General features: G+C 41.9%; 1 protein-coding gene across 1 annotated transcript in view; it reads right to left on the bottom strand.

Moving 5' to 3' along the window:
- OCA2 (OCA2 melanosomal transmembrane protein) overlaps positions 1–25,482 on the bottom strand; it is a gene marked incomplete at both ends in the record, with an annotated part of 232,040 nt that overhangs the window by 170,172 nt on the left and 36,386 nt on the right. The window contains one exon of the mRNA XM_079924777.1: positions 25,328–25,481. Within this exon, the coding sequence (XP_079780903.1) occupies positions 25,328–25,481 (154 nt within the window). The remainder of the gene's footprint in view (positions 1–25,327; position 25,482) is intronic.

Genomic DNA, 25,482 nt, shown 5'->3' with positions numbered 1-25,482 from the left:
GGAAGGACACTAAATAATGATCAAGGGATCAATGCAAGGAGAAGATACAACAATAGTAAATATTTATGCACCCAAAATAGGAGCACCACAATACTTAAGGTAAATATTAACAGCCATAAAAAGGAAACTCGACAGTAACACAATAATAGTAGGGGACTTTAAAACCCCATTTACACCAATGGAGAGATCATCCAAACAGAAAATAAATAAGAAAACACAAGCTTTAAATGACACATTGGATCAGATGGACTTAATTGATATTTATAGGACATTCCATCCAAAAACCACAGAATACACATTCTTCTCAAGTACATACGGAACATTCTCCAGGATAGATAACATCTTGGGTGACAAATTAAGCCTAGGTAAATTTAAGAAAATTGAAATCATATCAAGCGTCATTTCAGACCACAACACCTTGAGACTAGATATCAATTACATGAAAAAAATCTGTAGAATATATAAACACGTGGAGGCTAAACAGTATGCTACTGAATAACCAAGAGATCACTGAGGAAATTGAAGAGGAAAACAAAAAATACTTACGAACAAATGACAATGAAAACACGACAACCCAAAACCTATGGGATACAGCAAAAGCAGTTCTAAGACAGAAGTTTATAGCAATACAATCCTACCTAAAGACACAAGAAAAATCTCAAATAACAACCTAACCTTACACCTAAAGCAATTAGAGAAGGAAGACTAAGAAAACTCAAAGTTAGCAGAAGGAAACAAACCATAAAGATCAGATCAGAAATAAATACAAAAGAAATGAAGAAAACAATAGCAAAGATCAATAAAACTAAAAGCTGGTTCTTTGAGAAGACAAACAAAATCGATAAACCGTGAGCCAGACTCATCAAGAAGAAAAGGGAGAAGACTCAAATCAACAGATTAGAAATGAAAAAGGAGAAGTAACAACTGACACTGCAGAAATACAGAGGATCATGAGAGACTACTATAAGCAACTATATGCAAATAAAATGGACAACCTGGAAGAATTAGACAAATTCTTAGAAAAGTGCAACCTTCCAAGACTGAACCAGGAAGAAATAGAATATATGAACCAACCAATCACAAGCAATGAACTTGAAACTGTGATTTAAAAATCTTCCAGCAAACAAAAGCTCAGGACCAGATGGCTTCACAGGCGAATTCTATCAAACATTTAGAAAGAGCTAACATCTATCCTTCTCAAACTCTTCCAAAATATAGTAGAGGGAGGAACACTCCCAAACTCATTCTATGAGGCCACCATCACCCTGATACCAAAAACCAGACAAAGATGTCAGAAAAAAAGAAAACTACAGGCCAATATCACTGATGAACATAGATGAAAAACTCCTCAACAAAATATTTGCAAACAGAATCCAACAGCACATTAAAAGGATAATACACCATGATCAAGTGGGGTTTATCCTGGGAATGCAAGGATTTTTCAATATATGAAAATCAATCAATGTGATACACCATATTAACAAATTGAAGGATGAAACCATATGACCATCTCAATAAATGCAGAGAAAGCTTTAGACAAAATTCAACACCCATTTATGATAAAAACTCTCCATAAAGTGGGCAGAGAGGGAACCTATCTCAACATGATATAGGCCACATATGACAAACGCACAGCCAACATCATTCTCAGTGGTGAAAAACTGAAAGCATTTCCTCTAAGATCAGGAACAAGAAAAGGGTGCCCATTCTCACCACTATTATACACGTTTACGTACTTTGGATGTTTTAGCCATGGCAATCAGAGAAGTAAAAGAAATAAAAGGAATCCAAATTGGAAAAGAAGTAAAACTGTCACTGTTTGCAGATGACATGATACTATACATAGAATAGCCTAAAGATGCTACCAGAAAACTACTAGAGCTAATCAGTGAATTTGGTAAGGTAGCAGGATACAAAATCAATGCACAGAAATCTCTTGCATTCCTATACACTAACAACAAAACATCTGAAAGAGAAATTAAAGAAACAGTATCATTTACCGTTGCAAAAAAAGAATAAAATACCTAGGAATAAACCTACCTAAGCAGGCAAAAGGGTACTCAGAAAACTATAAAACACTGATGAAGAAATCAAAGATGACATAAACACATGCAGAAATATACCTTGTTCTTGGACTGGAAGAATCAATATTGTGAAAATGACTACACTATCCAAAGCAATCTACAGATTCAGTGCAATCCCTATCAAATTATCAATGGCATTTTTCACAGAACTAGAACAAAAATTTTTACAATTTGTATGGAAACATAAAAGACTCCAAATAGCGAAAGCAATCTTGAGAAAGAAAAATGTAGCTGGAGGAATCAGGCTCCCTGACTTCAGACTATACTACAAAGCTACAGTAATCAAGACAGTATGGTAGTGGCACAGAAACAGAAAGATAGATCAATGGAATAGGATAGAAAGTCCAGAAATAAACCTATGTATATATCTTTGACAAAGGAGGCAAGAATATACAGTGGAGAAAAGACAGTTTCTTCAATAAGTCTTGCTGGTAATACTGGACAGCTATATGTAAATGTGTGAAATTAGAACACTTCCTAGCACCATACACAAAAATAAACACAAAATGGAATAAAGACCTAAATATAAGGCCAGATACTATCAAACTCTTAGCAGAAAACAGAGGCAGAACACTCTATTACAGCAAGATCCTTTTTGACCCACCTCCTAGAGTAATGGAAATAAATAACAAAACTAGAAAAATGGGACCTAATGAAACTTTAAAACTTTTGCACAGAAATGGAAATCATAAACAAAAACAAAAGACAACCCTCAGAATGGGAGAAAATATTTGCAAATGAAGCAACTGACAAAGGATTAATCCCCAAAATATACAAGCAGCTCATGCAGCTCAGTATCAGAAAAAAAAAAAACCCAATCCAAAAATGGGCAGAAGACCTAAATAGACATTTCTCCAAAGACATACAGATGGCCAACAAACACATGAAAAAATGCTCAACATCACTAATCATTAGAGAAATGCAAATCAAAATCACAATGAGGTATCACCTCACACTGGCCAGAATGGTCATCATCAAAAAATCTACAAACAATAAATGCTGGAGAGGGTGTGGAGAAAAGGGAACCCCCCTGCACTTTTGGTGGGAATGTAAATTGATACAGCCACTATGGAGAACAGTATGGAGATTCCTTAAAAAACTAAAAATAGAACTACCATATGACTCAGCAATCCCACTACTGGGTATATACCCTGAGAAAACCATAACCCAAAAACAAACATGTACCACAATGTTCATTGCAGCACTATTTACAATAGCCAGGACATGGAAAGTACCTAAATGGACTAACAAATGGATAAAGAAGATGTGACACACATGTATAATGGAATATTACTCAGCCATAAACAAGGAACAAAATTGTGTCATTTGCAGAAATGTGGATGGACTTAGATACTGTCATACAGAGTGAATTCAGACAGAAAGAGAAAAACAAATATCATAGGCTAATGCATATATATGGAGTCTAGAAAAATGGCACTGATGAACCCAGCGGTAGAGCAGGAATAAAGGTGCAGATGTTGATAATGAACTTTAGGACACAGGGGGAGGGGGAGGCTGGGGTGTAATGAGAGAGTAGCATTGACATACATACACTACCAAATGTAAAATGAATGGCTGGTGGGAAGCTGCTGCATAGCACAGGGAGACCAGTTCAGTGATTTGTGACCACCTAGAGGGGTGGGATAGGGAGGGTGGGAGGGAGGCTCAAGAGGGAAGGGATATGGGGATATGTGTGTGCGTATAGCTGATTCACTTTGCTGTACGGCAGAAACTAACACAACATTGTGAAGCAATTATACTACAATAAAGATGTATTTTAAAAATGGTGCAGCCATGGTGGGAAACTTAGGCAGTTTCTTACAAAGTTAAATAATAAATTTACCACATGACCAGCAATTCCACTCCTAGGAATCTACCCACGAGAAATGAGAGCAAATGTCCTGTTAAAATAGTTAAACGAGGCCATTGGACTGAGGTGGCTTTTTTTTTATTGGAATACAGTTGATTTACAATGTTGTGTTAGTCTGCTGTACAGGAAAGTGAGTCAGTTATACATCTGAGATATATATATATATATATATATATACACATATATAGCCACTCTTTTTTAGATTCTTTTCCCATATAGGTCATTACAGAGTATTGAGTAGGTTCCCCTGTGCTATACAGCAGGTTCTTATTAGTTATCTATTTTATATATAGTAGTGTGTATATGTCAAGCTCAATCTCCCAGTTTAACCCTCCTCTGCTTCCTCCCACGGTAAGCTTGTTTGTTTTCTACATCTGTGACTCTATTTCTGTTTTGTAAATAAGTTCATTTTTACAATTTATTTTTAGATTCCACATATAAATGGTATCATATGATATTTGTCTTTCTCTGTCTGACTTACTTCACTCAGTATGACAGTCTCTGAGATGGCTTTAATGCTTCAGCAGCCTATGTAAGAAAACCAAAATCTAAGCTTGTAGTGCGTCATGGTTAAGAAATCGAAATCTGAGGACAACTGAGTATAGGCAGCTAACTAGCCTTTCCCGAATAAGGCAAACACTTAAGCTATAGCCAGTCAAATCATTTCCTGGCTTTGCTTCTGTCTTTTCTCTATAAGAACCTATCCCTGCTCCTGTTGGTAGAGCCTCCTAACAACTTCCGGTATGGCATTGCCCAATCTGAATCAATATTTGCTCAAATAAACTCTTAAAAATTTAATATACCTCAGTTTATCTTTTAACAGTCTACATAAAGCATGAATGTTCATAGCAACACTCTTCAAAATAGGCAAAAAATGGAAACATTCCACATGTCATCCATGGTGAGTGGGTAAAACAAGATGCAGTACATGCCACAACATGGAACTACTTGACACATCTGTGTGACAGAAGAACACATTAGGCTACGTGAAAGATGTCGGACACAAAAGACTGTATATTGTGTCATTCCATTTATATGAACTGTCCGGAAAAGGTCCTATAGAGAGACAGAAAGATAGGGTTGCCTAAGGCTGGAGGAAGCAATAGGGATAGACTGTAAACAGGCCTTAGGGATATTTATGGGGTGATGGAACATCTGAAACTATGTTGTGGTGGCGACTGCTGTTAAGGTATGGATGTTTGTGTCCTTCCAAAATTCATATGTTGAAATCCTAATCCCTAAAGTATTGGCATTAGGAAGTGGGTCCTTCGAGAGGTGGTTATGTCATGAGGCTTGATCCCTCATGAACGGGATTAACTTCCTTATAAAGGAGGCTCCGGAGAGTTCCCTCACCCCTTCCACCATGTGAGGATGCAATAAGAATTCTGCAACCCTGAAGAGGGCCCTCACCCAACCATGCTGGCACCTTGATCTTGGACTTCCCACCTCCAGAACTGTGAGAAATAAATTTCGGTTGTTTATAAGCCATGCAGTCTGTGGTATTTTGTTATAGTGGCTCTAAGAAACATGGTACTGAGACATGGGGAAAGTGCAGTAATACACTTTCTGTGGCAGTGACTTTGGAACTGGATAATGGGTAGAGACTGAAAGAGTTTGCAGGGGCATGCTAGTAAAATGTTACATTGCCATGAAAAGATTGTCAAAAGTAATCCTGGTGAGGGCTTACAAGGAGAAGAGGAGAGCTGTAGAGAAAGTCTCAGTCTTCTGAGAGAATTCCTAAGTGGTCACGAACAGTGTTGGTGGAAACATCAGTGGTCTCAACTAGAAATGAGAAAGATGTTACAGGACAATGGAGAGGAGGCAATCCTTGTTATAAAGTGGTAAAGAACTTGGCTGAATTGTGTTAGTATTTTGTGGAAGGCAGAACTTATGACCAATGAATTTGGCTATTTGGTGGAGGAGATTTTTAAGATAGGATTGAAAGAACTGACTGGTTCCTCTGGAATGCTTTTAGTAAAATGAGAGAAGAGAAAAATGACTTAAAGATGGAACTGATCATCAAAAAGGAAGCAGAACTTAAAAATTTGGGCTGTGTATGTGAAATAAATAAGGAAGATCACTGAGGAGCTACATGAAAGGGCATGGTCAAATCTCGTATGACATTAGTATGGATCTGCCAGCCCAACAGAACCAGGAGCTAGTCATCAAGACAACAGGGAGACTACTGAGCCATCCAAACAGAAGCAGACACCTACAGTCCGAGACAATCAAAGAATAACCCTGAAGGCATTTCAGAGATCACCAGGGCTGCCCCTCCCATCACAGGCCCAAAGTGAAAGGGCCTGCTTGGCGGAAAGACTTCAAAGGAAAGGCCAGTGCCTGCCTGTTGATGCTTCACACTGCAAGCTCCAGCAGGCAGTATGCCCAGCAAAGCACAGGGGCACAACTATCTCCACTTAGATTTTGAAGGATGAGGCCACCTTGTGCCTTAGGCTTGACCCAGGCATAGGACAGCCAAGAGCATGGGGCCACAGCAGAAAGCCCCTGCCAGGGCAATGCCCAGTAAAGCCACAGACCAGTAAAGCCACTGGTATTTGATTCCAGCCCAGGAGAGCCACAGGCATGTGCCCCCAACCTGTGAGAGCTGCAGCATGGGCTGTACCCAGCAAAGCCATGTGCTGAGCAGTGGGGGCAGGAACCCTGCCCCAGTTGGCCTCAAGTTTGTGGACTTGCCAGGGACCTGCCAACTCCTGTCTTTATTATTTCACCATTTTGTAATGGGAATATCTATCCTATGCGTGTCCAACCACTGTATTTTAGAAGCTCATTTGATTTCACAGATTTGGCATGTTTGGTGCACAGCAGGGAGAAATTTCCTTCAGCATGTACACTGAGTCTCATCCATGTCTGATTTAGATGATATTTAGATAAGACTCTGGACTTAGTCTTTTGAGTGGCTTCTGGAAAAAGTTAAGACTTTTGGGGCTATTGGTGAGACAGGAAGACAAGAGTACAGCCATTTTGGAAAAGGACTGAGAGAATAGCCTTGAGCAAGTGGGCTTGACAGGCCCAGGAAAACAAAGCGCCTAAAGGCTTGGGCTTCTGAGACAATAACCAGAGACCCACAGGAGTAAAAGCTCTATCTCTGTTCCCCTGATGTACATAGTTTCAAAGGACAAAATTGGGACTATAAATCCAACACATAGCAGAATCACCAAACTTCCAGTTCGCTGAAAGATACAGATGAAGGCCTGACACACACTTCTAAGTTGTTTTTGTAGGAAGCTGACCCCCACCAGATGAAAAATGCTGACTGCAAGCACAGAGACCCCAGACCCCAGACGGTTGAAACAAGAAGACTGTTGATGCTCAAAACTTCACCTGGAGACCAACCAATCCAAGAATCGAGCACAAGCGGATGTGTCACCTTGCGTCCTCCTCCCTCACACTGCTTTTAAAACCCCTCCCTTAAAAGTTCTTAGGGGAGGTGACATTCTTCCACCTTCTCCCTTGTGCACAAGCTATAAATAAATAAAATTAAAAGCTTTCAATAAAAAGCTTTGCTTGCCTAAGTGTCTCATGGGAGAGATATTCATTTCTATGCTGTCCAAGAATATGGAGAGGGACCAGGTACACTGATATGGAATAAATGTATTTTGCATTCAAGAAGGACATGAATTTGAGGGGACCAGGGTTGGAATGCTATGGTCTGAATGATAACTATGAGAAATAAACTTCTGTTGTTGATGAGCCTCCCAGTCTGCGTATTTTATTATAGCAGCCCAAACAGACTGAGACAGGCACTAAAGGTCCCTGGACACAGAAGGGAATTCCTCTGCTCTCAGCACAGATGGACACTTACAAGCCCCAGGACAGAACAAAAAAGCCCCTCTGCCCATCAGTCAGGAGGGACTTCCAGGGCAAGAACCACCACAACCCTCATATGACCTCTGGAGGAGGCCAGTGCCCCCAAAATGCAAGTGCGGCTGCTTCCTGCTCACAGAACAGTCAAGGCACAGTGTCTAGGCAGTGAGAGACAACCGTGGTCAGGAAATTAAAGCCAGCGGTGCCCCTCACAGAGCTCATGACCCACGCGGGGGGAAGCCATGGGTCTGCACCTTAGAACAAGCTAAAGGGAGAATGGGGGGGCAGATGCTCCTTCCACAGAGTCCTGAAAGGGCTTTAGGGCTTGAAATAATGAGATGTCCCTACACACCTATAAGAATGGCAGAAATTAAAAGTAGAAACAACACCAAATGCTAGTGAGGATGCAGAGACTGAATCACTTTCACATTGCTCATCCAAAAAACGAGGATGCAGAGACTGAATCACTTTCACATTGCTCATCCAAAAAACTAAACATGCAACTACCATACCACCCAGCAATTCCACGCTGGGCATTTTATCCCAGAGAAAGGAACACCTGTCTTCACACAAGCTCTGTACATTAGTAGTCATAGCAGCTTTATTTGTAATTGCCCCAAACTGGAAATAATCCAGATATCCTTCAGTGGGTGAGTGGTTAAACAAACTAATACATTTGTATCACAGAATCCTACTCAGCAATGAAAAGGCACAAATGACTGATACACAAAACAACCTGGATGGATCTCCAGAGAATTACACTGAGTGGGAAAAAGCCAATCCCAAAATGTCACCAACTGTATGATTCCATTTATTTATTTATTCCATCTTATTCTTGAAATGACAAAATTATAGAAATGGTGGAAAGATTAGTTGTCAGCAGGAAAGGAGTTATAAGGAAGAGAGGGAAGTTGTGCTTATAAAAGGGCAATGTGAGAGGACCTTGTGGAGGTGGAAATGTTCTGCATCTTGACTGTGGCAATATCAATGTCCTGGATGTGATGCACTACTAGAGTTTTGTGAAGGGGGTCAGAATATGCCACCCCAAAATATACCACTTTGGTATATTGATTATTTTGGGTTAAAGTTACTTGAGAAACAACCAATGCGAGAAGGACACTCGGACCTGCCTGCGTCCCCCTAAAAGCCAGAAATAAATTTCACATGTGAAAAGTAACCTCCCTGTACCAGGAGGTAAAGAGACATCCAGAAACAGGGGATTTAGGGCCAAGAAGGCTGTATAAACAAACCTTGTTATTTCTTAACTAATTTACTACCCCAAGCCCAAACCCCTTTTTTCATCAATTCTTTACAGCTTTATTTTTGGTTTGTCTACAAGGTATAAATGCTGCCTGCTTTGGTCACTTCTTTGAGTCTTATATTTTTATGGGGCTCCTGTACATACAAAATTAAATTTGTTTTTCTCCTGTTAATCTATCTTATATCAATTTAGTTATTAGACAAACCAAAAAACCTAGAAAGGAAGAGGGGAAAAGTTTCCCACTTGGATGCTTGCAAGATGTTACCATTGGAAGAAACTGGATGAAAAGTGCAGGGGTTTCTGTACTTCTTCCAACTACATGTGAATATGCAATTATCTCAAATAAAAAACTCTAAAATTAAGAAAAAGTCATTGCTGCTCCCCTCCAAGTCACTGCTAAACTTAAATCAAGGACAGAATTTAGCATCCTATTCAGCATACCACTCACAGTAAAAAAAAAAAAAAAAAAAAATTATTTTAAAAGAAGAATACATTGGGTCGAATGGGATGACCCCCAAGGATCCTTCCTATTCCAGAATTCCGTGACAGTATCTTCCTAAATTTGGAAAGGTGAGATTATTTCCATTGAAATATAAGGAGCTTTCAGAACAAGATGCTTATGACTGTTTCCTTTCCCCTAACTCTCAAAGAAGCCAGATGTGCACAGGTGGTCTCGGCTGTTCCCACCCCCTCTCTATTCTGTGCCCTTGGCTTAGAGGACAGGCAGCACTGCAGGGTCAGTGTGGAATCAGAAATGCCAGCACAGCCCAGCTTGGGTGCCATCCCCACACCATCCTGCCCTCACAGACACACAGACTCACCTATGCTGAAGGGTTTTGTTTGGCAACATACAGATCCTGCCAAACAATGACACTAAGGTGGGAACACAACACACGAACTTGAGAAGAAAGTGGGTTTGCTGGTTCTTGTGTGAAGTGTCTGTGATGCTCATACCTCAAAAGCAGTGATGGGACAGCCCCCCAGTGAAGTGGCAGCTGGCCTGCCCTTCAGACATGGCCCCTGCCTCTCCCACACACAGAAGACCCCGGGCAAGAACAGCCACAAGGGCAGTAGGGCAGGGGGCGGGGTGAGGAAGAGCAGAGACCCTTGTTGCCAGGCCCTCCCAAGCCTGTAAGCACAGTGTTGTCACCCTGAGAAGCTCTGAAGTCACTCATCCTCCCGGGCTTCCTCTGGCCCAGGCACACCCAGAGAGGCCCACAGGACCCGACCACCACCCCCTCTGCCCCATGCTGCCCAGCAGGCGCACCCCCTTCCATTCCTTTTGGAGCTTATTAGGCAAACTGGGCCCCTCGATGAAAGGAGATGGTTCATGTGGACAGTCTCAAGGAGACTCCAGAATAGTGATGGATGCCGGAAATTCCCTCCAATGGCAGCGTGGTGAGAGCTGGCAGCAGTCAGTGCTCCGCCAAGGCAGGGCCCCAGCTCGGCAAGAGTCATAAGGTTCTCTCCAGCTATGAGAGAACCAGGCTTAGCGGCTCTGGCACTGGGAGGAAATGGTACCATCTCTTCCTATACGGTTTGGCCACCCTCCGCTTTCAGCCAGCCTCTTGGCACCTGCAGAGCCACGACATGTGTGGTCAGCAGGTCTCTGCTCACTGTGGTCCCCAAGAGACCCAAGCTGCTTCACACATGCTGCCACTGAGGCAAGAAGAAGGGGGAGTCACTCTGCTCACACCCCGACAGCCAGGGCACGGGCCATGACCAAACCTGACTTCCAAGGGGAGGGCGGCAGCCCACCATGCACCAAAGGACCAGAATGCATTCATATGGAGGAACAGAGGGGCAAGGGCCCACCACCGAACGCCCTCTTCCTAGGAGACAAGGGAAGGTAGAAAGAGGACACACCTGACAGGCACTGCAGCAAGCAAGCAGAGCACTGTTACTACCCATGGTCAGACAGGACCCAGCCCAGGAAAATAGGAGCTGGTCCAGGTCTCACACCAGGACACAGAGAGGCAGGGTATCACTTCCAGGAACAGCCAGTCCATGCTCTGCCCATACTGCCCCATTCACCTTTCACAAAAAAACTGAAGAGTTCTCTAAGTTTTGCAGATGAAGAAAATGAAATGTGGAGAAGTACTGAAATATACTTAGCATCACAAAGCCCATATTCATCCTACCACATCATGGCAGTAAGAAATGCCTGGAAAACAGGGCCTTCAACTGCATGTACACTGTAAGTTCTGAAATGCCTATGATATGCAGGGTGGTCCTGAATTCAAGGCCCAGAACTGTACCACTTCTGGTACTGTACTCTCCTGGGGATTTCAGAAACACAGGCTTCAGAGCTGAGGAATGCCTAGGAAACCCACCCTCACTGCTGCCCCCGTTGCTATGCACCAGCTGGCTCCTACCATTGTGCTGGGAGGGAAGGGGCTCAGGAAGTCACGGGCACCACCCTCCATGAGCAGCCCCTCCCCAAACAGGCACTGCTGCTGCCCACTGCTCCCCAGGCCAGGAGAGTTTATGTGAGATGACACAAAGCAAAGGCTCCCAGCTCGTGTGGGGTCCCCAGAGCCCAGGGCACATATGCGGTGGCACACAGCTGCTTGGGGATGGTGTGCAGCAGCCACCACACCACACAGGCAGAAATGGGAGCCATGGGAGTCCCCCATGTCTGCAGGCACCTAGGTACTTCATTCTTCTTCTGATGGGTCTTCCTGCACTTCATTTATCCTTCCATTTACCAAATTAGCCCAAGGAAGAACAGTAGTTAACCATCTCATGTTCTGAGCATTTAAAAGCAAACTGGGGACTTCCCTGGTGGCACAGTGCCTGCCAATGCAGGGAACACACTGGATCCCTGGTCCAGTAAGATCCCAGATACTGCGGAGCAGCTAAGCCCATGTGCCACAACTACTGAGCCTGTGCTCTAGAGCCTATGAGCCACAACTACTGAGCCCCCATGCCACAACTACTGAAGCCCTCGCACACCTAGAGCCCATGCTCCACAAGAGAAGCCACCACAGTGAGAAGTCTGCACACCACAATGAAGAGCAGCCCCCACTTGCCACAACTAGAGAAAGCCCACACATAGCAAAGAAGACCCAATGCAGCCAAAAATAAATAAATAAAATATTTTTTTAAAAAATTTAAGAAAAGCAAACTGGGGTGATGTCAGCATCATGGAAGCATGAGATGTCCCTCCTTTTTGTCCCCCTTTTTTGACAGCTAACTAAGCATCCATCCATGAAGAAAAGTACTTCTGCAAGAGCAGTAGAGTCCAAAGGATCTAGGAAGAGGCTCTCCTGCCTGTGTATCCAGTAATAAGTAGACAGACCCCAGCCCAGGCTGTGAAACCAGTAGAAGCCAGCAATGCCTCTCTAATCCCTCTTGACTATGGTCAGGGAAAACCTGGAGAATGCTGACCTGGGCTGATGCCCACGAATAAGAAAGAATTTGTAGAAATCCAGCCTTCCTGAGAGGAGATTCCAGCATGTCACTGAAGGAAAACAATAAGAGTCAGGACACACTGGTGAGGGTAATAGGAACTTGGTCAGTGCTGTCCTTCCCCCAAGGCCACACAGCACAGGGCTGAACCAGCTGACAGGGGAAGGACAGTAGTGAGGGAGTGCTTGGCTTCCCCACCTGTGCAGAATGCAGCTGGAGAACCCACTTCTCTCTGCCAGCACCAGAGTACCCAGGCAGGGCTTCCATGCCTGCGAGGAGGGAGGTCAGAAAAGAGTCAAATGAGATTATCAAAGGGCATTAAAGGAACACAGTTCCTGATTACTTCACTCAGCACTTCAGCAGAAAGTTTGACCACAAACCTCTGGGAGAAACTCACCCTAGGATCCCCCTCAAGGCCTGCAGGTACCCCTAAAAGACCTCCCCTGCCTCTGCAATGGCTCCTAGTACATGCTCCTTGTGTGGTGGTGAGGGCACTCCTGATCAATGGTAAATGGAGTGCTGCCAGAGAACAGACCAAGTCTGTGGGCTAGGGAGAACTGGAGCTGTAGCACCACCTTCTGCAAACAAAAGAGAGGGTTCCAGCAGCCAGCATGGTGAGCTGTAAGAACCAGAGAACACATAAAAGTTTACAAATTCTGCCACAAGAAGGAGCAAGAAGCGTGCAGCAGGTGTGTCTATACCAGGTCAGAGAAAGTCTCAGGTATAAAAGGACCAACAAATTGTATATCCCACCTGAATACAACTAGTAAAGATTTGAGGAGATGTCTCCTACTTCAAATGAGAAAGCAGCAATGCAAAACTACAAGGAACATAAAAAATCAAGGAAATATGTCATCACCAAAGATAACAACAGTCCTCCAATAACTTAACTCAAAGGCACAGAATTTTACTATCTAGCTGATAAAGAATTCAAAATAGCTTTACTGATATAGAGAACAAACTAGTGGTTACCAGTGGGGAGGGGGTGGAAGGGCAATATAGAGGTAGGGGAGAGGGAGGTACAAACTACTGGGTATAAGATAGGCTACAAGGATGTATTGTACAACATAGGGAATGTAGCCAATATTTTGTAATAACTGTAAATGGAGTGTAACCTTTAAAATTGTATGAAAAAAATAAATAGCTGTATTGAGGACATTCAATGACCTACAAGGAAATACAGAAAGGCAACTCAGTGAAATCAGGAAAACAACACATGAACAAAATGAGAAAATTAACAAATAGATAGAAATCATAAAAGAGAACCAAACAGAAATTCTGGAGCTAAAGAACTCAATGAATGAGATGGAAAATGCAATAGAGCATCAACAGCAGAGTAGACCAAATGGAAGATAAAATAAGTGACCTATTGGACAGGAACTATGAAATAACTGAATCAGAGGAAACCAAAGAAGAAATAATGAACAAAAGCAAAGAAAGCCTTCATGATCTGTGGAGCTCTGTCAAACGTTCATGTAGGATAACTGGGGTTCCAGAATGAGAGGAGAGAAAGAAGGATGAAGAAACTTTATTTAAAGAAGTAATAGCTGAAAACTTCCCAAACCTGGGAAAAGACTTGGACATGCAAGTTCATGTAATCTCAATGTAAAAAGTCCCTCTCCAATACAATATAATGAAAATGTCAACAATAAAAAATGAACAGAGAAATTTAATATCTCTTAACAAATCCTACTGGCCATGAGAGAGTGAAATGACATATTCAAAGTGTTGATAAATAAAAATTGCCAACCAAGAATACACAGCAAAGTTATCCTACAGATACAAAGGAGAAATAAACATTTTCCCAGACAAACAAAAGCTGAGGGAGTTCACCACCATTACAGATGCCCTGTAAGACATACTGAAAGGAGTTCTTCAGTAACAATAACCAAGGGGAGACCTTCAAGATGGTAGAAGAGTAAGTCGTGGAGATCACCTTCCTACCCACAAATTAATCAAAAATACATCTACATGTGCAACAACTCCTACAGAACACCTACTGAACACTGGCAAAAGACCTCAGACTTCCCAAAAGGCAAGAAAATCCCCATGTACATGGGTAGGGCAAAAGAAAAAACAGAGACAAAAGAATAGGGGTGGGACTTGTGCCTCTGGGAGGGAGCTGTGAAGGAGGAAAAGTTCCCACACACTAGGAAGCCCCTTCACTGGTGGGGACAGGGTGTGGGGAAGCTTCAGAGCCACAGACGAGAGCACAGCAACCGGGGTGCAGAAGGCAAAGTGGAGAGATTCCTGTACAGAGGATTGGTGCCGACCCGCACTCACCAGCCTGAGACACTTGGCTGCTCAGCCACTGGGGAAGGTGGGGGCTGGGAGCTGAGGCTCAGGCTGCAGAGGTCAGACCCCAGGGAGAGGACTGGGGTTGGCTTCATGAAGACAGCCTGAAGGGGGCTAGTGCACCACAGCTAGCCGGGAGGGAGTCCGTGAAAAAGTCTGGAACCGCCCGAGATGCAAGAAACCATTGTTTCAGGGTGCACGAGGAGAGGGGCTTCCTGCTCTGTGTGCCCACATACAGCACAGCACCACCTAAGCAAGCTCCAGAGATGGCCTCAAGCCACAGCTATCATCTCGGACCCCAGAGGCAGGCATGGACCACTACCACTTCCGCCGCTGCCACCAAGAATCCTGTGTGCAAGCACAGGTCACTACCCACATGCCCACAGGAGCCTGTGCAGCACGCCACTGCCAGGGTCCCATGATCCAGGGCCAACTTCCCTGGAAGAACACATGGCACGCCTCAGGCTGTTGCAATGTCACGCCAGCCTCTGCTGCTGCAAGCACTCCCCACATTTCAATTATGACTACCGCACCCCTCCCTCTCCCCAGCCTGAGTGAGCAAGACAGCCCTAATCAGTTGCTGCTATAACCCCTCCTGTCTGGGCAGGGAGAGGATGCCTGAGGACGACCTACACACAGAGGCAGAGCCAAAACCAAAGCTGAACCTCAGGAGCTGTGTGAACAAAGAAGAGAAAGGGAAATTTCTCTGTGCAACCTCAGGAGCAGCAGATTAAATCCCCACAATAGACTTGATAAACCCTGCATCTGTGGAATACCTGAATAGACAGCGAATGTTCCAAAAATTGAGGCAGTGGACTTTCAGAGCAACTGTAGATTTCGGGCTTGCTTTCAGTGTTTGATTTGTTTTTGGTTTTATGTTTATCTTAATTTAGTTTTTAGTGCTTGTTTTCATTGCTGGGTTTGTTTATTGGTTTGGTTGCTAGGTTCCTTTATTTTTTTTCTCTTTTTGTGAGTGTGTGTGTATATGTTTCTTTGTGTGATTTTGCCTGTTTAGTTTTGCTTTTACCATTTGTTTTGGGGTTCTGTCTGGTTTTGTTTTGTTTTGTTTTCTTCCTTTGATTCCATGCTATGAGGCTGGCAGGGTCTTGGTGCTCCAGCCAGGTGTCAGGCCCGAGCCTCTGATGTGGGAGAGCCGAGGCCAGGATATTGGACCACCAGAGATCTCTTGGCCAACGTAATATTAATCAGTGAGAGCTGTCCCAGATATCTCTGTCTCAACACTAAGCCTCAGCTCCACCCAATGTCCAGCAAACTCCAGTGCTGCACGCCTCATGCAAAACAACTAGCAAGACAGGAACACAGCCCCACCCATAAGCAGACTGGCTGCCTAAAGCCATACTAAGTTCACAGACACCCCAAAACACACTACTGGATGCAGCCCTGCCGAATAGAGGGACAAGATCCAGCCCCACCCACCAGAACACAGGCACCAATCCCCCCAACGAGGAAGCCTACACAAGTCACTGAACCAACCTCACCCACTAGGGGCAGACACCAGAAATAAGAGGAACTATGAACCTACAGCCTGCAAAAAGGAGACCTCAAACACAGTAAGTTAAAAAAATGAGAAGAAAGAGAAATATGCAGCAGATGGAGAAGCAAGGTAAAATCCCACCAGACCAAAAAAATGCAGAGGAAATAGGGAGCCTACATGAAAAAGAATTCAGAGTAATGATAGTAAAGATGATGCAATCTGGGAAATCAAATGGAGAAAATACAAGAAACATTTAACAATTTCCTAGAAGAACTAAAGAACAAACAAACAGTGATGATCAACCCAATAACTGAAATTAAAAATACTCCAGAAGGAATCAATAGCAGAACAACTGAGGCAGAACAATGGATAAGTGACCTGGAAGATAGAATAGTGTAAATGACTGCCACAGAGCAGAATAAAGAACAAAGAATGAAAAGAATTGAGGACAGTCTCAGAGACCTCTGGGACAACATTAAAAACACCAACATTCTAATTTAGGGGTCCGTCCCAGAAGAAGAAGAGAAAAAGAAAGGATCTGAGAATATATTTGAAGAGATTATAGTTGAAAACTTCCCTACCATGGGAAAAGAAATAGTCAGTCAAGTTCAGGAAGCACAGAGAGTCCCAGACAGGATAAATAAAAGGAGAAACACAACAAGACACATACTAATCAAACTATCAAAAATTAAATACAAAGAAAAAATGTTAAAAGCAGCAAGCGAAAAGCAACAAATAACATACAAGTGAATCTGCATAAGGTTAACAGCTGATCTTTCAGTAGAAACTCTGCAAAGCCAGAAAGCAGTGGCAGGACCTATTTAAAGTGGTGAAAGGGAAAAACCTACAACCAAGATTACTCTACTCAGCAAGGATCTCATTCAGATTCAGTGGAGAAATTAAAACCTTTAAGACAAGCAAAAGTTAAGAGAATTCAGCACCACCAAACCAGCTTTACAACATATGTTAAAGGAACTTCTCTAGGCAGGAAACGCAAGAGAAGGAAAAGACCTACAAAAAACAAACCCAAAACAATTAAGAAAAAAGTGATAGGAACATACATATCGATAATTACCTTAATGTAAATGGATTAAATGCTCCAATCAAAAGACACAGACTGGCTGAATGGATACAAAAACAAGACCCACCTACATGCTGTCTACAAAAGACCCACTTCAGACACAGGGACACATACAGACTGAAAGTGAGGGGATGGAAGAAGATATTCCATGCAAATGGAAATAAAAAGAAAGCTGGAGTAGCAATTCTCATATCAGACAAAATAGACTTTAAAATAATGACTATTACAAGAGAAAAAGAAGGAAACTACATAATGATCAAGGGATAAATTCAAGAAGAAGATATAACAATTGTAAATATTTATGCACCAACATAGGAGCACCTCAAAATATAAAGCAAATGCTAAAAGCCATAAAAGGGGAAATCGACAGTAACACAATAATAATAGGGGACTTTAACACCCCACTTTCACTGATGGACAGATCATCCAAAATGAAAATAAATAAGGCCACACAAGCTTTAAATGATACATTAAACAAGATGGACTTCATTGATATTTATAGGACATTCCATCCAAAAACAACAGAATACACATTCTTCTCAAGTGCTCATGGAACATTCTCCATGATAGATAATATCTTGGGTCACAAATCAAGCCTTGGTAAATTTAGGAAAATTGAAATCATATCAAGTATCTTTTCCAACCACAATGTTATGAGACTAGATATCAATTACAGGAAAAAGAACTGTAAAAAAATACACACACGGAGGATAAACAACACAGTACTAAATAACCAAGAGATCACTGAAGAAATCAAAGAGGAAATCAAAAAATACCAAGAAACATATGGCAATGAAGACACGATGACCCAGAACCTATGGGATGCAGCAGAAGTAGTTGTAAGAGGGAAGTTTATAGCAATACAATCCCACCTCAAGAAACAAGAAACATCTCAAATAAACAACCTAACCTTACACCTAAAGCAATTAGAGAAAGGAAAACAAAAACCAGAAAGTTAGCAGAAGGAAAGAAATCATAAAAATCAGATCAGAAGTAAATGAAAAAGAAATGAATGAAACAATAGCAAAGATCAATAAAACTAAAACTGGTTCTTTGACAAGATAAACAAAATTGATAAACCATTAGCCAGACTCATCAAGAAAAAAAGGCAGAAGACAAATCAACAGAATTAGACATGAAGAAGGAGAAGTAACAACTGACACCATAGCAATACAAAAGATCATGAGAGACTACTACAAGCCAATAGACTATTATATGCCAATAAAATGGACAACCTGGAAGAAATGGACAAATTCTTAGAAAAGCACAATCTTCCAAGATTGAACTAGGAAGTAATAGAATATATGAACTGGCCAATCACAGCACTGAAATGGAAATTGTGTTTAAAAATCTTCCAACAAACAAAAGCCAAGGACCAGATAGCTTCAGAGGCAAATTCTATCAAACATTTAGAGAAGAGCTAACACCTATGCTTCCCAAACTCTTCCAAAATATAGCAGAGGGAGGAACGCTCCCAAACTCATTTAACAAGGCCACCATCACCCTGATATCACAATCAGACAAAGGTGTCACAAGAAAAGAAAACTACAGGCCAATATCAATGATGAGCATAAATGCAAAAATCCTCAACAAAATACTAGCAAACAGAATCCAACAGCACATTAAAAGGATCATACACATTACCCCAGGGATGCAAGGATTCTTCAGTATATGCAAATCAATCAATGTGATACACCATATTAACAAATTGAAGGAGAAAAGCCATATGATCATCTCAATAGATGCAGAGAAAGCTTTTGACAAAATTCACCACCCATTCATGATAAAAACCCTGCAGAAGGTAGGCATAGAGGGAATTTTCCTCAACATGATAAAGGACATATATGACAAACCCACAGCCAACATCATCCAAAATGGTGAAAAACTGAAACCATTTCTACTAAGATCAGGAATAAGACAAGGTTGCACACTCTCACCACTCTTATTCAACATAGTTTTGGAAGTTTTAGCCACAGCAATCAGGGAAGAAAAAGAAATAAAAGGAATCCAAATCAGAAAAGAAGAAGTAAAGCTGTCACTGTTTGCAGATGACATGGTACTATACATAGAGAATCCTAAAGATGCTACCAGAAAACTACTAGAGCTAATCAATGAACTTGGTAAAGTAGCAGGATACAAAATTAATGCACAGAAATCTCTTGCATTCCTACACTAATGATGAAAAATCTGAAAGTGAAATCAAGAAAACACTCCCATTTACCATTGTAACAAAAAGAACAAAATAGCTAGGAATAAACCTGCCTAAGGAGACAAAAGACCTGTATGCAGAAAATTATAAGACGCTGATGATAGAAATTAAAGATGATACAAATAGTTGGAGAGATATACCATGTTCTTGGATTGGAAGAATCAATATTGTGAAAATGACTCTACTACCCAAAGCAATCTACAGATTCAATGCAATTACTATCAAACTACCAATGGAATTTTTCACAGACCTAGAACAAAAAATTTCACAGTTTGTATGGGAACACAAAAGACCCCGAAGAGGCAAAGCAATCTTGAGAAAGAAAAACGGAGCTGGAGAAATCAGGCTCCCTGAATTCAGACTATACTACAAAGCTCCAGTAATCAAGACAGTATGGTACTGGCACAAAAACAGAAAGATAGATCAATGGAACAGGATAGAAAGCCCAGAGATAAACCCACGCATATATGGTCAACTTATCTTTGATAAAGGAGGCAAGAATATACAGTAGAGAAAAGACAGCCTCTTCAACAAGTGGTACTGGGAAAACTAGACAGGTACATGTAAAAGAATGAAATTAGAACACTCCCTAACACCATACACAAAAATAAACTCAAAACGGATTAAAGACCTAAATGTAAGGCCAGACACTATAAAACTCTTAGAGGAAAACATAGGCAGAACACTCTATGACATAAATCCCAGCAAGATCTTTTTTGACCCACCTCCTAGAGAAATGGAAATAAAAACAAAAATAAACAAATGGGACCTAATGAAACTTCAAAGCTTTTGCACAGCAAAGGAAACCATAAACAAGACCAAAAGACAACCCTCAGAATGGGAGAAAATATTTGCAAATGAAGCAAGGGACAAACGATTAACCTCCATAATTTACAAGCAGCTCGTGCAGCTCAATATCAAAAAGCAAACAATCCAATCCAAAAATGGGCAGAAGACCTAAATAGACATATCTCCAAAGAAGATATACAGATTGCCAACAAACACATGAAAGAATGCTCAACATCTCTAATCATTAGAGATATGCAAATCAAAACTACAATGAGATATCACCTCACACTGGTCAAAATGGCCATCATCAAAAAATCTACAAACAATAAATGCAGGAGAGGGTGTGGAGAAAAGGGAACCCTCCTGCACTGCTGGTGGGAATGTAAATTGATAACAGCCACTATGGAGGACAGTATGGAGGTTCCTTAAAAAACTAAAAATAGAACTAACATACGACCCAGCAATTCCACTACTGGGCATATACCCTGAGAAAACCATAATTCAGAAATAATCATGTACCAAAATGTTCATTGCAGCTCTATTTACAATAGCCAGGACATGGAAGTAACCTAAGTGTCCATTAACAGATGAATGGATAAAGAAGATGTGGCACATATATATAATGGAATATTACTCAGCCATAAAAAGAAACAAAATTGAGTTATTTGTGGTGAGGTGGATGGACCTAGACTCTGTCATATAGAGCGAAGTCAGAAATAGAAAAGCAAATACCGTATGCTAACACATATATACGGAATCTAAGAAAAAAAATGGTTATGAAGAACCTAGGGGTAAGATGGGAATAAAGACACAGACCTACTACAGCATGGACTTGAGATATGGGGAGGGGGAGGGGTAGGCTGTGACGAGGTGAGATAGTGGCATGGACATATATACACTACCAAGCATAAAGTTGATAGCTAGTGGGAAGCAGTCACGTAGCACCGAGAGATCAACTAGGTGGTTTGTGACCACGTAGTTGGGTGGGATAGGGAGGATGGGAGGGAGGGAGACACAGGAGGGAAGGGATATGGGAACATGTGTATATGTATAACTGATTCACTTTGTTATAAAACAGAAACTAACACACTATTGTAAAGCAATTACACTCCAATAAAGATTTTTTAAAAAAAAAAGGTCATGAAGAACCTAGGGGCAAGATAGGAGTAAAGACATAGACCTACTAGAGAATGGACTTGAGGATATGGGGAGGGGGAAGGATAAGTTCTGACAAAGCAAGAGAGAGGCATGGACATATATACACTACCAAACGTAAGGTAGATAGCTAGTGGGAAGCAGCTGCATAGCACAGGGAGATCAGCTCGGTGCTTTGTGACCACCTAGAGGGGTGGGATAGGGAGGGTGGGAGGGAGCAAGACGCAAGAGGGAAGAGATATGGGAACATATGTATAACTGATTCACTTTGTTATAAAGCAGAAACTAACACACCATTGTAAAGCAATTACACTCCAATAAATATTTTTTTAAAAAAAGGAAAAGAAAAGAATACAAGATGACAAATTCAAATAAATAAATAAATAAATATAAATAAACTCAAAATGGATTAAAGACCTAAATGTAAGCTTGGACATTACAAATCTCTTAGAGGAAAACATAGGAAGAACACTCTTTGACATAAATCACAGCAAGATCTTTTTGACCCACCTCCTAGAGTAATGGAAATAAAAACAGAAATAAACAAATGGGACCTAATGAAACTTAAAAGCTTTTGCACAGCAAAGGAAGCTATAAACAAGACAAAAAGACAAACCTCAGAATGGGAGAAAATATTTGCAAATGAATCAACGGACAAAGGATTAGTCTCCAAAATATATAAACAGCTCATGCAGTTCAATATTAGAAGAACAAACAACCCAATCAAAAAATGGGCAGAAGACCTAAATAGACATTTCTCCAAAGAAGACATACAGATGGCTAAGAAGCACATGAAAAGCTGCTCAACATCACTAATTATTAGAGAAATGCAAATCAAAACTACAGTAAGGTATCACCTCACCCCAGTTACAATGGGCATCATGAGACAATCTACAAAAAACAAATGCTGGAGAGGGTGTGGAGAAAAGGGAATCCTCCAGCACTGTTGGTGGGAATGTAAATTGATACAGCCACTATGGAGAACAGTATGGAGGTTCCTTAAAAAACTGAAAATAGAATTACCATATGACCCAGCAAGCAATCCCACTACTGGGCATATACCCAAAGAAAACCATAATTCAAAAAGACACGTGCACTCCAATGTTCATTGCATCACTACTTACAATAGCCAGGTCATGGAAGCAACCTAAATGCCCATCGACAGATGAATGGATAAAGAAGATGTGGTACATATAACAATGGAATATTACTCAGCCATAAAAAGGAATGAAACTGGGTCATTTGTAGAGACATGGATGGACCTAGAGACTGTCATATAGAGTGAAGTAAGGCAGAAAGAGAAAAACATATATATTAACGTGTGTGTGTGGAATCTACAAAAATTGTACATATGAACCAGTATGCAAGGCAGAAATAGAGACACAGATGTAGAGAACAAACATATAGACACCAGAGGGGGAAAGCGGGGCGCGGTGGTGGTGGGATGAATTGGGAGATTGGGATTGAGATATACACACTAATATGTATAAAACAGGTAACTAATAAGAACCTGCTATTTTAAAAAATACAATAAAATAAAATTCAAAAATAAATAAATAAATTGACACTGGACTGTATTTTTTTAATTATTAGTGACTGTGATTGATTAAAGCACACTGAATCTATTATATCCATAAGTTCAAAATGATATTCAAAAAAATCTAAGAGGGCTTCCCTGGTGGCGCAGTGGTTGAGAGTCCGCCTGCCGATGCAGGGCATGCGGGTTCGTGCCCCGGTCCGGGAGGGTCCCACATGCCGCGGAGCAGCTGGGCCCGTGAGCCATGGCCGCCGAGCCTGCACGTCCAGAGCCTGTGCTCCACAACGGGAGAGGCCACAACAGTGAGAGACCCACGTACCGCAAAAAAAAAAAAAAAAAAAAAAAAAAATCTAAGAGACACAAAATAACTCAGTGGATACCACTGTAAGTTGCTAAGGCAGCTATTCACTACTATGAAAATCATTAATAAAAGAAAATTAATCTTGTGTCTCTGGCATGAAGTGTGTTTCACAATAATGAAATTGGGTGGGAGAAAATTCTTCAATACCGAATGAATCATTTATAAATGTAGAATGAAGGACAAAAAGTTTACTGTAAATGCTAATGAAACCACTGAGTCAGGCAATGGTCCCTGGTGGGTATTAAAGCCATTAAGAGCAAAGGTAGCAGCAGGGAGCATGACAACAAACAGGCTGGGCTGCTACCACCTAAACTCACTGGGCAATCTCAGCATCCCTGAAAGGAAGACACCCAGATCCCTTCTCCTGGATACAACTCAAACTCCCAGCACACCTGTGAAGCCTATGGGCCCCAAAATTTAACCTGAAGGCTTCAGATCTAACTTGTAGTCTGTCGGAGATGGAGGGACTAGAGTAACAATCCAGGGTGCAGGATATTCTACAGAAAAACAGAATAGGATTTTTCAACCAGATGGTGATGCAGTAAAGGCCTGGCAAGCCTAAGGCAGCCATCATTAGAAGGGCCTTTAGAAGAGCCTGCTCCAGGGTTGGCCTTGGCTGACATCTGAGTACTTGGCTTTTGAAATGTTTCCTGTGTTACCAAGTGATAAGGTTGCTCTGTGGGCCTGGAGTACTGGATTCTGCTGTACCAGTATGCCTAAACTGTTGGTATAAAAATGTGACTTTTTGTGAACATCTGCCTTACTTCTGGGAGCCTGGGACTTTGGTGGGCTGAGGGTGCCTATGTGACAAGCCCCCAGCAACAGCCTTGGGCTCTGAATCTCAAGCATCCTGCCCTTGGCAGAAACACTGCCACAGAGGGAGGAGTGTGCTCTCTGTGGCCTCTCAGGGAGAAAACTGCTCAACGACCTGCTCCTGGACCCCTCTGGACTCTGATGGATCACAGAGTGTGTGTGTGGCCATAGGAATTCTGAAACAATGATAATATTGATTGAAAAGAAAATAGGGAAAGAATGGAGAGAATAGAGCTGCCCCAGAATAAAAGAGACATTAAGAGAAAGAGCAACTAAACCAGTGAGTGGACCTTGCTGGACAGCTAGGGGCTCAACTTGCTGGAGCCAGGCAGCCCAGACAGCCGCAGGGGACTTCAGGAACTATCCTGGTGACTCCTCCCTCAGCTCACCTCCTTGAAGTTCCACGGCACTTCTCATACCTCGGGAAGAAACACCTCTTCACAGTCACATCCTCTCCTGACCCTCCAGGCTCAGCCCACTGGAGCCAACATTCCCATCAACTCGTTGTTGTAAATCTGGTTTCACAATCAAACCAACGATGGACCTGCCCAGCCCAGGCAGTGTCTGTACTTTGTTCCATGCTATTGAAGGTATAGCCACACTTAAAGTTTCCCAGAAAAATTGAATTTATGGGACATGAGATCACTTGTGAAAAGGCTCATTAGCTGAGTTGATAAGCATAAAAGATAATAATCCTTCCCCACATGTAGCCCAAGGTTTCCCAGGTCTGCATCATGCACACAATCCTATGAAGCAGCTAGGGGGCATTTTAACATGCCCATCTTACAGAAGAAGACCCTGAGTCTCAGAGAGGTCCAACATTTGTCCCCTCAGGATCACACTTTGTGTGAGCAGCAAAGTGAGGGTGAGAAAATCACATGCATATTCAGTTCTCTCAATAAACTTTTGCTGGTGCCTGGCAAAACTTATCTTGCATATGTCAATTGCCAAGATTCAGCAGATATTGCAGTACAGAGCAATTTTCTACCTAGAATGAGGGAAATGTCACTTTTTAGGAAAGACACTATTTCAGTTTGACTAAGATGCAAGACTGAGCCCATCCCTAAGCACCCAACAAGTAAGTGTTAAAATACACTTGTGGGTGCACAGATAAACCCAGGAGAGCAGGCATGCAAGTTACCTCAAATATAATCAGCACGTAGACCCCAGCAAGAATGACCGCAGCCATGGTCACTTGTGCTTCAATGCTTGTGCGGAGGTATTGATAAGCCATCAAGAGAGGAACAACCTGGGTCTGCTGGAGGGAGGCTCGAACGCTGATGGAAACAGGCTCTC

Source organism: Stenella coeruleoalba (assembly GCF_951394435.1).
Source record: "Stenella coeruleoalba genome assembly, chromosome: 6".
Lineage (NCBI taxonomy): Eukaryota > Metazoa > Chordata > Mammalia > Artiodactyla > Delphinidae > Stenella > Stenella coeruleoalba.
Note: the sequence above shows the minus strand (reverse complement) of the source record. Positions and strands in the feature narration are given on the sequence as shown.